This window comes from Choloepus didactylus, chromosome 19 (assembly GCF_015220235.1).
Source record: "Choloepus didactylus isolate mChoDid1 chromosome 19, mChoDid1.pri, whole genome shotgun sequence".
Taxonomy (NCBI): domain Eukaryota; kingdom Metazoa; phylum Chordata; class Mammalia; order Pilosa; family Megalonychidae; genus Choloepus; species Choloepus didactylus.
In genome coordinates this window covers 35,153,520-35,166,223 of record NC_051325.1, presented here as the reverse complement: position 1 = coordinate 35,166,223, position 12,704 = coordinate 35,153,520, and the positions used below count along the sequence as shown (strand labels likewise).

Sequence of the window (12,704 nt, the reverse complement as noted above, 5' to 3'; positions counted from 1 at the left end):
GCCACAGGGCCTTGGCACATGCTTTTCTCACTGCCTAGGATGCTGCTCCACCACCCCCTTCTCCCGGTTTATATAGCCTTCATATCTCAGGTGAGAGGGCACTTCCCCAGGGAGGGCATCCCCGACTTCCCTAGACAGGGTCAGCCCCCCTTTATGCACTGTCCAAGCTCCATGCAGCTCCCCTTCCAAGCACCCATTTGTACTCTAATTATTAGGGTAACCATCTAATTAAGGTGTCTCCACCTTCCAGACTTTCAGATTCATGAGAACCAGAACATCTGTCTCATTCACTCTGTTCCCCAGAGCCCGGTACATGGTGGGTGCACAGCAAGTATTTGTTGATTGAGTGAATATTATTGTCCCAAATGCTCTGCCAAATCCCTCCGTTGCATCTGAGGAAGACACGGAGGTATGCTGCTCAGATCTTCTGCAAGAGAGCCTGCTGTGAGGAGGGCAGGCGTAAGACCACCTCCAGCGGCCGCACTTTGGAATCTGCTGCAGCACCCCCCTGGGTTGCTCCCGTTCAAGGACTGAGCACAGTGGGGGTACAAGAGATGTGTCTTTTCTGCCTAATGGGGACTCCTCTAATGGGCATGCTTTGCTCTGGGGCTCTCCATTGGCCTGGCCAAGACTTTCTCCAAGAATCTGTGCCAGTTATCGACTGATTGCCTCTCAGCCCCAGATTCACACTTTGGTACCTGCTCTGCAAGGACAAACTGGGCTGTAAGCATGTTCTCCTGACGGGAAGCGTGATGCTCAGCGTTGCCAGGAGAGGACACTGAGGAGGAAGGGGGAGGGGTTGTCTCTTTCTGGTTCTGGGGTGTGTGTGTGTGTATGTGTGTGTGTGTGTGTGTGTGTGTGTATGTGTGTGTTTGCTCCTGCTGTATGGTTAGTCAGTAGTGTAGTGTGTGAGGACATCTGCTGGTGATGTGCCTCAGCCACAAGCCCAGAGCTCATAGCCCCTCAGCAACCTTGCAGCCCCCAGGCCCAGGAACCACCTGCCTGCAGCCTCCTTTTGCAGACACTACGCGCTTTAGGCCTCAACCTGCCCAGGCCAACCGAGGCTGCCCCAGTTCCACCCACCTGCCGGCCTCGGCTGGCTTGGGCCTCCAGGAATTGTTTTCCTGCTTTGACCTTTGTCTCTGGACCTCCTCTGTCCCAGAGACATCCCAGCAAACGTCTCTGCTGCAACCATACCTTCTCCAGTGGGGTCTGAACCCCAGCCTGGCGAGGGCACCTCCTTCCAAGTTTATCCTTCCATGGCTACTCTCCGTACCGTGCCCTTTGAAGTTCTTTTCACATCTTTATAGTTACTCTCTTCACAGCTTAGTAACGCCTTATATTAAATGTCCCCGTTTAAATAACTGTGTGCTTTCTGCCTCTTCACTGGACGCAGGCTGACACTGAAGTCGGGGGCTCCTTCCTTCCCTCTCCTTCCCAGGCACTACCCCCAAGAATTCCTTCTTGGCAGCTGCTCCTCAGAGGACCCAAACCGACAGTTTCCCACAACACTTAGAACAAAACCCCAAGAGGCCCTACACAGTCTGCTCCCCACCCTGAGCCCACCCCTTCAACACACACCTCTCCAGCCTCGTCTCCTGCTTCTCTCCAAGTCTTTCTGCCACAGACACAACGGCCTCCTCCAAGTTCCACAAACACACGACTGGAATCCCCCCTCAGGCCCTTCGCCGTTGCTGGCCTGTCTTCAACACAGGGCTGGTGCCTCATTTCATCCCGACCTTTACTCAAATGCCACCGTCTCTAATAGGACTTCATCCACGCTCCCCTCCATTTCCCCTTTAATTCTGTCCCTTTACCCCACTGTGTTCTGCTTCTTCATAGCACTTACCGCCATATGACATATTTTATATTGTACTTATTTTTTTATTTTCATTTTTCCTTCCCCATTGAAATGTCTCCTCTGTGAGGCCAGGGACTCTGTCGGTTGGGTTCATTGCTGCATCCCCAGGGTCTAGATGAATTCCTGACACACAGCAGGTCCTCAGTAAATATCTGCTAAATGACTGGATGAAGGCATGTCTGCCTTTGCTCAAACCATCCCTCCAGCTGGAAGGCCTTCCCCTCCCTTTCCCGCCTTTCTTAATCCCACCTATCCTTTCAGGCTCACCCTAGCCCCACTCCGCCAGGACCACTACTCAGCCCTCCCTAACTAGATGGGCTCCAAGCCCCTGGAAAGTGGCTTATCTTGCCCCTCACCTACCACACTGGCAAATTTGAGGTGCCAGGTAAAGTCTGAGGTGGCAATTAAAAGCAGAAGAGAACAGGCCCAGCTTTATTGGGGTAAAGGGGAGGGGAGGGGCTACCAGAGGCCCGGGGGCCAAGGTGGGGCCGCTTGGGGTGCAGCATCACTTCTTCCACTCCTTCTTGTCATAGTCCCACCGAGAGGCCAGGCCTTGCACGGGGTTGCCCTTCATGTCCAGGATGCGCTGCAGCTGCTTGGCCTTCCACTCGTCCGTCAGGGTGATGGGCTTCTTGGGGAACACTGCAGGGAGGGGACTGGGTGAGAACGGGGTGGCTCAGGACTCTGCTGGGCCTATCCCCTCCCTCTGACAGCCACAGGGCTGGGGTGCCCGACACTGAGGAGACCCCTTCCCCTTGCCCCTCCCCCCACCAGCCTCCTTCCTAAAGAACGGCTCCATGGGGCTCTGCGTTCCGATCCCAGCCCTGCCTTAGACTCACCGTGGGACCTCTCTGAGCCTCAGTTTCCTCATCACCTCTGTGCCCAGTGCTAATAGAGTACTGATTTGAAGTCTGCCTGGGTCCAAATCCCAGCTCCACCACTCCCCTGTTGTGTGACCCTGAATGAGTCACTTCACTTCTCTGAGCTTTGGTTTCCTTATCTGTCAAAAAACAGGTTCTATCCACTACAGTTATGGGGATTCAATTAGAGCATTTATAAAGCAATTAGCACAATGTTGGACAGATAATAAGAGCTACCCACTCGCTGAAGGGTCCAGGATGAGATAGTTTCTTCTGCTTTATGAGGAGATGAAGGGTAGGGAGGAAGTGTTCACTTTAAAAATCTGGAGAATACTAAAGGGAGCCCTACCGACAGAGAAACAGAGAAAGGAAAAAGAGATAAAGAGAATTTTAACAGACATATATAGAACCTTACATCCCAAATCACCAGGACACTCATTTTTCTCTAGTGATCACGGATCTTTCTCCAGAAGGGACCATAAGCTGGGACATAAAACAAGCCTCAATAAATTAAAAAAAAAAAATTTGAATATATTCAAAGCACATTCTCCAACCACAATGGAATACAAATAGAAGTCAATAATTTTTTGAATTGTAACCCCACTATTTACTTCCTACATGATATAAAATACACAAACTCTAATGACAAACCAGTGGTTTTGAACTCAATGTAAAATATGTAATTTTAGACAACTATATAAAGGTGGGGGAATGGAGGAGTATAGGAACATAGTTTATGTGTTCTATTGAAGTGAAGGTGGTATCAAAGAAAAACAAGATTGTTATGGATTTAAGAGGCTTATTTTAAGCCCCACAGTAAACACAAAGAAATTATCAGACAATATGACCATAGAGATGAAAAGTAGAATATGGGTTAAGAGAAATGGGGGAAGGGGCAATGGGGAGTTAAGAAATGAGTGTAGGGTTGCTGTTTGAGGTGAAGGGAAATTTCTAGTAATTGATGGTGGGAAAGAGCATTGCAACATTCTAAATGTGATTAATCCCACTAATGGAAGGCTAGGGAGGGGGTGGAATGGGAAGATTTAGGCTGCATATATGTTTCCACAATTGAAAAATAAAAAATAAAAAAGACATCTAAATAGATGACAATTGAATGCCAAGGATGAACTTGGATGGGATCGGAGGATGGAGGACAGGAGGCTCAAAGGGACACAGTTGAGACATAGGAAAAGGAAATATAGAATGTAAGCTTTGTATCATTATTGAATCTCTTGTACTTCTTAGCTGCGCTTAATGGGATTGCATAAAAGAATGTTCTTGTTCATGGGAAGTGTATATGTGAATTATAGTGTTTGCTCAAGGATGTGTGCAGCTTGCTCTCATATGTTCAGAAGACAGAGCAATAGATGATGGACGATAGATAGGGAGGGAGGGAGGGAGGGAAAGAAATAGCGATGTGACAGCATGTTAAAGTTGGTGGATTGGGGTATCGGGGGAGGGGGGTCAGGGTATGGTGGAGTTCTGAGTATAGGGTTTGTATTGTTTTTGCAACTGTTCCTATAACTTTGAATTTATTTCAAAAGAAAAAAAATCTGGAGAGGGCATAGTTAACTCAAAGGCTAAAGCACTATTGGAGGCATTTTAGGTGCCTTGATGTGTGGGTCAGGGAAAGCCTAGGGGAGGGTCTCAACACCACCTCATGTTACTCCCTGGCCCACCTGCCCTTGAGGCTGTGTCAGCTTGCGTTCCTGACCTTCATCCCTGACACTTCCCATCCGGGGTGAAGGAAAGACCTTTACTGGGCTAGGCTAGAATTTTCCCAAATCTTCTCTCATTTTACCCTCATGCAAGGTAGGAAATCCTCTCACACTTTTGCGGAAGAAACAAGCAGAGGTCACTAGAGGTGGAGTCAATTGAGGCAGAGAGTGTCAGCTCTCTCCCAGTATCCTCTCCCCTTCTTCCAGAGCAGTGGTTCTCAAATCTGAGTGGGCATCAGAAGCACCTGAAGGGTATTTAAATCATGGATGTCTGGGCTTCACCCCCAGGGTATCCGACTCAGTAGATCTGAAGGGGGGGACATGAGAACTTGCATTTCTGACAAGTTCCCAGGTCATGCAGTTGGTACAGGGACCACACTTTGAGAACCACTCTTTTATACTAATTAAAAGAAGTCTCAGAAGCACACATGACAACCACCCAGCTAAAAACTACATTTCCCAGCTTCCCTTGCAGCCAGATATGATCATGTGATCATGCTCTAGCCAACAGAATGTGAGAAGTGACTCAACTTCTGGGCCTTAAAAAGGGTGTCCTCCCTGTTCCATTTCCTCTTCTCTTTGGCTAGAATGTAGGTTTGATATCAGGAGCTTGTGTGTCAAGATGGAAACTGCATGTTAGGATGACAGAGCAATGAGACAGAAGGAAACTGACATTGGTGAATCCTCTTACTAGTCTGGATTGCTTTTCAGGCCTTTTTTTGTGAGAAAAGAATAAACCTCTATCTTGTTTAAGCTCTTGTGTTTTAGGGACTTTTTGTTACAGGAGCTGAAAGGATACACTGAAAAACACATGGTGAGCGACAGCAATCAGAAACAGGACCGTGCACGTCTGGGTGCCAGGCACTGGCCTAAGGGCCCGTACAGCCTTCTCTCATTAAATCCTTTCAAGAACCCTGAAATGTGGGCACTTTATTCCCATTTTACAGATGAGGAAATTGCAGTCCAGAAAGGTGGCATCCCTGCACTCCAACCCAGGCAGCTGTGCTCTGCCTTTCACCCCTTAGCCCTAGGGGACCAGAAAGCTTCCCTGAAGAGCTTGGCTGTGGCCACAGGGGCACGGCCCAGGCCTGCTGCCAGATGGAGCGTGGCCCACTCACCATAGACCCGCTGCCACCAAATCAGGAGAGCTGAGACTCCAAAGAAGAAGAAGACACAGCCCATCACCGTCTTCCACTCGTTGGAGGGACGGTTCATCTCTGCAAAGGTCTCGTGGTACTGCAGCCGGTACACTGGAGGCAGGTGGGCGCAGAGAGGGGGCCTCAGGTGCATCCACTCCGGGGATCCCGGGCCAACTCTTGGTCCCAGGGAGCCTTGGCCTCTCCTTCCCCACAGCAGATGCAGTTCATTAAACAAATTCTTAGTGAGCACCTACTATGTGCAAAGCATAGCCAGGAGCTCAGAACACAGCAGTGAATAAGCCAGACAAAAATTCCTGCCGTTGTGGGACCCCCAGCTGGAGGGAGAGACAGATAGCAAATGCTTTGGGCAAACTGCAGGCAGGGGCTACTGCAAAGAGGGTGGTTAGGGGAGGTCTCTGAGAGGAGGCGACATTGGAGCTGAGGCCTGCAGAAACAAAAGGAGGGAGTCATGTACAAACAGGGAGAAGAATGTTCCAGGGAGAAGGAAGGAACAGTGAGTGCAAAGGCCCTGAGGCAGGAAAGGGTGGGGAAGGGGTGGTATGAAGGCCAGTGTGGCTGGAGTGGAGTGAGCAAAAGGAGCAGAGCAGATGAGGGGTCAGCAGGAGCCAGATCTCAGACTACCTGGCAGCCATGCTGAGGAGTTTGGATTTCATTCTAAGTGAACTGGTGAGGATGGGTTTTAGGCAAGGAAGTGGCAAGATTGTGTCTTTATTTGGCTCAAACTCTTATCAGGATTCTGTGTTCCTGATCTTCACTTCCCTCATTCTATAATGCTTTTATTCATCTGTTTTCTTATTTTCTGGTTATCTTTCCTACTCAACTATAAGCTTCAGGGGAATAAGTACTCTGCTGTTATAGTCCCAGCACCCAGAACAATGCTTGCCTCTCAGTAGGCTCTAAATCAGTATTTCTAGAATGAATGAATGAACACATGCATCCCTCAAAAGGATCAGAGTTCAGGGCGAGAAGCATTCTAGGCTCAGGAAACCACTAAAGCAAAGGCCCAAAGGTGGGAAAGTGTATAGTGCATTCAAGGCAGGAATGGAAACAAGTAAAGCTGGGGTGTGTGTGTGGGGGGGGGGGGGTTCCTAGTGAAGGGTGAGTGGGAGGGCATTCAGGCACGAGAATGACAGGGGGCGGGGTGGGAGGCACAGGACGTGCCTGTGTGGAGAACAGCAAGGACAACCCGAGCTGCTGAGGCAGGGGGTGCAGGGCCTGGCCTGGGAGGCTGGACTTGACGCTGTGCGGATCCAGAGGCTGTGGCCCTGAGGCTGTTCTCCTGGGCCACATTCCCGGCTCCTGGCTCCCCATTCGTCCTGTCCTTCAAGGCCTGGCCCCAGTGCCATCTCCTCCAGGAAGCCTGCCTGAACTGCCTCATTTGTCAGAGATTCACTCCCTCAGCCGAGCTCCTCCCAGAAAAATTGTCTCTCATGGTGCCCGTGACCTGGCTATTTCACCACCCTATGTCACCTGCCTAATCCCACAGGTTCTGGAGTGGCACCCCCACCGCTGGGCCTCTGAGCCCTGACGCAAGTCGCTTCAGTGAAGTATCGGTTCTCCTCACCCGTGAAAGGGAGAAATGCCAACCTCCTAGGGCTGGTGCGACATCAAGTCACAGTTCCTGGCACCTGATAAGTACTCAATAAACAGCGGCTGGTTGTATTATCATTACCCTAAAACAACTGCCCCACCTCCTTACCAGGCTCTACCTCCTCCCTCCTGACCAGTCTCTTCCCTGGGCCTCTTGTCTGCTGCCTTCCCATCCAGCCAGCAGCCAGGAGGGCTCCTTCTTAAGCCACTTGGGCTTGAAGCCAACAAATGGAGGCTTAAGAAAATAGGGTCGGGCTTTTTTCAGGTAAGATGTCCAGACAGCCCAGGGCTGGCAGAGCTGCCTGACAGTGCCGCTGAGCTCTTAGCTCCAATGGTGTCGAGTGAACAAGTGGGGTGCAGACGGGAGGAAGAGGGGGGCCACTACTGGGGAGGGGAAGCAAGGAGCCGCTTCTCCAGGCAGGCACATGGTAGACTCTGGAAAAGCACCCGAGAACCTCGGCCCAGGGGCTGGGTGGGAGGGAGACTGACTTTTCCTTTTATTCTTTTATGTGGTTTTAAAAATGTTACCCTTTCTCACTACACTAAATAAAAATCCAAGCTGGCAGCAGAATTCTTTGGGGAGAGGCTCTTTGGTTTTAGCAAGGTGCCCTGATGGGCAGTTCAAATTGAGAAGGTATCAACCAGTCGAAGGAGTGTGAATTTCCACAGAGGGTGGGAGCCGTGGGTGTGAGGAGGCCCCAAGGATCAGAGAGAAGAGGAGAAACTGTGGAAGGAGGGTGGGGGAGAGGGAGAAGCCAAGCCAAGAGTAGGTGAGGCCAAGGGTGGATGCATGGCCATGTCTGGTGTCTGAGGCTCTACTAACTCACCAAGCGTCTCACCAAGTCTTCAGTATACACACAGTGTAGTAGCTAAGGGTGAGACCCTGGCCCCAGGCTGTGTAGGTTCAAATCCCACCTCCTCCACTTTCTGGCTGTGCTACCATCTGCAAGTGACTTCACTTCTCTGAGCCTCAGTTTCCTCAATCGTGAAGTGAGGCTAATGAGAGGACTTACCTCCACAGCAGTGCCTGCTGCATGGAAAGTGCACAGTAAAAATTAAGGAGTATACTTATTACCGCCTTGCTTTGTACGTGTGGCATTTGAGGGAAATTAAAAGAACAAGAGCAGTAACCAGTTTTGAAGTGGATGGAGAGAGGAGGCCACGATGTCAGAGAGAGAGAACTGAGAGGAAAGAAAAGACCAGGAGAGAGGGTTGGAAATGCAAGCTCATGAGGGCAAGGACGGAGCCAGGCTTGTTTACAGCCATACTCCCTGAGCCTGGCATGGTAGCTGGCACTCAGGAAAGAGTTGTTGAATGAAAGGATGTGAGAATCATGAGCCTCTCCCCACCAGAGGATACCCTGACATGCTGGAGGTCAGGCTGGGATCTCCCCATTTGTGGAATGGAAATACAATGCTCCAAATGTCAAAGGGTCAGCCCAGGGCACTTCTGTGAGCAGGTCCTGGGGACACACATCCCTCCTGCCTCCCAGGGTTAGGCCCCTGTTCCCTTGACCATCTCACCTGCTTTGCTCTGCTCCAGAGGCACCCAGGCCCCACCACGCTTTCCTGCCTGCACACCCATCTCACACTGGTTCCACTGCCTGGCAGCACCCTCCTCCTCAAACCTTCAAGGCCAGCTGGAACGTGCCCTCCTCTAGGAAGCCTGACAGGATTCCATCCCTCTTTCCTTCGGGTCCTCAAAAACCCTTGAACACACATCACCCTGGTTGCATATCCTGTATCCCAGTTATTGGAGTCTGTGCTGGTTTCCCCCACTGAACTGGGGGTGCCCCAAGAAGTCATCTGGGTGATTCACCTCTGTGTCCCCAGCATCTCCCAGCATTGGCTATGCACAAATAGGAGCCTCAGAATGTTTGGTGAGTGAATGAAAGAATGAATGCATGAAGAGATGAATGAATTCACCCCCTCATATGTGCATCCAAGGGGTTGAGGGTTTCTGGCTGTTTTGGGGGGCCTCTTCCCTGCCCCATTACTCCCTGATGGGCCCTTCTTTTCAGAGTCATCCCCAGCCCTCTGTCCTGAGCCAGCCCCACCCCCAGACCTACAGGCCACCTTCTCGGCATGGCTCAGCTGGGTCCAGCTGCCCTTCTCCTTCTCCTTCAGGGCCCGCTGCTCAGCGCTCAGCTCTGTGCAGAAGGGCTCATCTGGCATGGGGTAGGAGCGCTGGGCGTGGTAGCTGGTGTAGGGGGGCATCTTCCCCTCGCTGCGGGCTGCAGGCACAAGGGAGGGAGCTGAGTCCAGGCTGCCCCCTGACCCCCCCCCCCCCCACCATTCTGATCACAACATTAAAGAGAGCTGCATTCACTGAGCGCTCACTGGCTGCCACGCCATTCCAAGGCCTTTGGGTATGTTCATTTGTTGACTCCATCTCCCTCTGAGCCAGGTGATACTGTTATCTACATTTGCCAATGAAGAAACTGGGCAGCTAAGTGATTTACCAAAATTCACAAAGCAAGAAGGGCCAGGGCTAAGCCTCCAAGGGCCCTGCAGGTGCCCAGAGTGCCCAGAACAAAGCTGGGCACTGGGAGGGGGAGGTTTCATTAAAGGTTCCCCTGCTACCACCAATTTAGAAGGCTGAGCCCTCAATCTTGGAGTGTGTCCTTATGAAGCTTATTACTGCAAAGGAGAGGCTAAGCCTACTTAACATTGTGCCTAAGAGTCACCCCAGAGAACCTCTTTTGTTGCTCAGATGTGGCTTCTCTAAGCCAACTCTGCAGGTGAACTCATTGCCCTCCCCCTTACATGGGAATGACTCCCAGGGGTGTAAATCTCCCTGGCAATGTGGGACATGACTCCCGGGGATGAGCCTGGACCCGGCATTGTGGGACTGAGAAAGCCTTCTTGGACCGAAAGGGGGAAGAGAAATGAAACAAAATAAAGTTTCAGTGGCTGAGAGATTTCAAATGGAGTCAAGAGATCATTTTGGAGGTTATTCTTATGCATTATATAGATATCCGTTTTTAGTTTTTAGTATATTAGAATAGCTAGAAGGAAATACCTGAAACTATTAAACTGCAACCCAGTAGCCTTGATTCTTTTGAACACGAATGTATAACTATATAGCTTACATGGTGCAACCGTGTGATTGTAGAAAATCTTGTGGCTTACATTCCCTTTATCCAGTGTATGGACAGATGAGTAGAAAAATGGGGACATAAAGTAAATGAATAATGGGGGAGGGGGGATAGGGGGATGGGTTGTTCAGTGTGTTCTTTTTTACTTTTATTTTTATTCTTATTTTTATTATTTTTTTTGAAGTAATGAAAATGTTCAAAAATTGACTGTGGTGATGAATGCACAACTATATGATGGTCCTGTGAACAACTGATTGTACACTGTGGATGAGTGTATGGCATGTGACTATATCACAATAAAATTACAAGAAAAAACAAGGTTCCCCTGCTTATTGACACCAGAGGAGGCATCAGCATCTTTGAGGGCAGCATTGGAAATGCTTGGCAAGGAATCTTGGCTCTTCTCTGGGCCTCAGTTTGTTCATCTGAGAAATGGAGATAACAGCACAGCACCCACTTCACAGGGTGGTTGTGAAGTCTAGGTAAAATGTGTCATCACAGCAATGATAAATGTTATCATTGTTTTTGTTCTCCTGAGGATCAGGAAGGCTCTTCTGCTATCTGGCTGAAGTCTCTCCTGCTTTTGGCCTCTTTCTTCTGACTAGTACTGACACTATGTTCTAGAAAGGCAGATTCAGAGTCCAAGGTTCTGTCAGCACCGTCTGCCTCAGGACACAAGGGCTTTGGGGACCTGTGGTTTTGGGGTCAGGCCCTGAGGAAGCTTGGAATGGAAGAGGCCACTGTCTGCTCGCCCTGCAGGCTCCATTTCCTGGAGGAACTTGGCCCAGGTCCAGAAGTGGAATCGATCGTGAGAGGTGGTTTGGGGGCAGGCACAGGGCAGCACTGAGGGGGCGGGGAGCAGCCTGCTGGCAGGAGTGGAACAAAAGGGCCAAGACTTACCAGTGCCTCCTGCGCTGTGTGTCCCTCGCACTTCCAGTCCTCCTTTCCTCAACGCCAGGCTCCAGGTGGCTCTGGAGAGCATCTGTGTGTATGAATGTGTGTGTGTGTGTGTGTGTGTGTGAGTCCTGCCTCCCAATTTCCCAATTCCTTCCGCCCCCACCTCTCAGGGCCTAGACGGAGAAACCCAAGCCTCTTTCCCCAGGTGGGCCAGGGATGGGGGTGTGGGGAGGTTGGGCAGAAGATTTCAAGGTCACCTTCCTGCCCCTGACCTTTCTAATTTTGTCTGATATCCTCATGGGGGAGGTGGGTGGCTGGGACATTGGGACCCCCTCCTGGGACTTCAATTCAACATCTGAAAAGTGGGAGAAGGCCTAACTCTTGGGGCAGAATCTGGGCAGATTGGGGCTGGGGGCCTGAGTTCTGACAGCTCAGACTGGCCAGGCTGGGGGACCCCCCCCTCAGCTGCATGCCCCCAGAGGAAACTAGGTGGAAGGAGTCGGGGTAGACAGAGAGGAGGCAGCCCTGAGACGGACTCCCTTCCCTGAAGGGCCATCTGCTCTGCTAAGGTCTCTGCCCAGATGGCCTGGCCCCCACCTTTCCCCCTAATTGGCTGCCTACGTGCTCCCAGAGCCTGCTCTCCAGGATCTGGTAGGGGCAGGGGCCCGGCTGAGCCAGCCGCCACCCCAGGGAAGTCTCAGGGTCTGGCATCCCAATGGGGGAGGATGAGCTTCAGAGGAGAGCAGGGACCGACTGGGTCAGAGGAGACAGAGGAGCAGCATCTGGGGAAAGGAGGGGGCCATCCCATTTCTGGAAGGGGGGGCACATCTGAGGAGAGGGGTGGATGCCCAGTGACTAGAGGGGGGGGCATACCATATGTGATAAGTGGGAGGGGTGCCCCATACCCGGGGGACTCCCTGTAGGTGACAAGTGGGTGGGAGAGCCCTGCATATCGGGAGAGGGGCAGGGAAAGGGTAACCTACATTTAGGGGAGGAGTCGGTGCCCCATATGACGACAGACAATTCTCGAAGATCCCCAGCTTTGACCTCCCCAAAGCACAACCCCCCCAATCCCCCGCTTGGGGCAGGGACCACATGGAGTTTGATAGGGGGGCAGAAGCGGGGCTCCAGGCCATGCCACCCACTCACCCACCCGGGCTCGGGCCGTCGGACCCTCCCACCCATTCACTCACCTCGCGGGCTCGAGGGCAGCGGGAGCGCGATCCAAGTCTGCCGAGCGGGTAACGGAGAGTCGGAGAATCGGCTGCGCAGGGACCTGAGCGCTGGCGCCCGCCCCCGGGCCCGCCCCTCGGCCCTTCCCGGGGCCGCCCCCGCGTGGGAACGTCCCGCCACAGCGGGGCGTGGGAGCGCCCAGCCCGCGTCCCTAGGGGCACCCAGGCGCACAGCCTGTGGGGAGAGACTGCAGAGCGACTCCTGCCTCAATTTCCCCATCCACGGAGGTCCTTCTTGCCTCTGGAAACCCTCAGCTGACAGCACCCCGAAGCCCGGTCAGCTGTGCCC

The 12,704-nt window shown here is 51.9% G+C and overlaps 1 protein-coding gene across 3 annotated transcripts; it reads right to left on the bottom strand.

Moving 5' to 3' along the window:
* Positions 1-1,894: 1,894 nt before the first annotated feature.
* LOC119516079 lies at positions 1,895-12,489 on the bottom strand. Of its 3 annotated transcripts, none has more exons than XM_037812253.1 (5): positions 12,377-12,489; positions 11,187-11,268; positions 9,258-9,422; positions 5,558-5,689; positions 1,895-2,517 (listed from the first exon to the last, which is right to left on the bottom strand). In XM_037812253.1, the coding sequence occupies exons 2-5, from the start codon at positions 11,266-11,268 to the stop codon at positions 2,477-2,479; spliced, it is 420 nt and encodes a 139-aa protein (XP_037668181.1). In that variant the 5' UTR covers positions 12,377-12,489; the 3' UTR covers positions 1,895-2,476. The 3 variants fall into 3 exon arrangements, with proteins under 3 accessions (XP_037668181.1, XP_037668179.1, XP_037668180.1); XM_037812251.1 differs by having other exon boundaries at positions 2,266-2,517; positions 5,558-5,781; positions 9,265-9,422; XM_037812252.1 differs by having other exon boundaries at positions 2,266-2,503; positions 12,377-12,482.
* Positions 12,490-12,704: the final 215 nt, after the last annotated feature.

Bases quoted from the DNA above. Each gene is read 5' to 3' on its own strand.
- LOC119516079 (XM_037812251.1), bottom strand. From the start codon at position 11,268: ATGCTCTCCAGAGCCACCTGGAGCCTGGCGTTGAGGAAAGGAGGACTG. The intron at 9,423-11,186 runs GTAAGTCTTGGC...TTGTGCCTGCAG, and splicing joins ACACAGCGCAGGAGGCACTG to CCCGCAGCGAGGGGAAGATG. The intron at 2,518-5,557 runs GTGAGTGGGCCA...GTTCTCACCCAG, and splicing joins TTGGTGGCAGCGGGTCTATG to TCCCCTCCCTGCAGTGTTCC.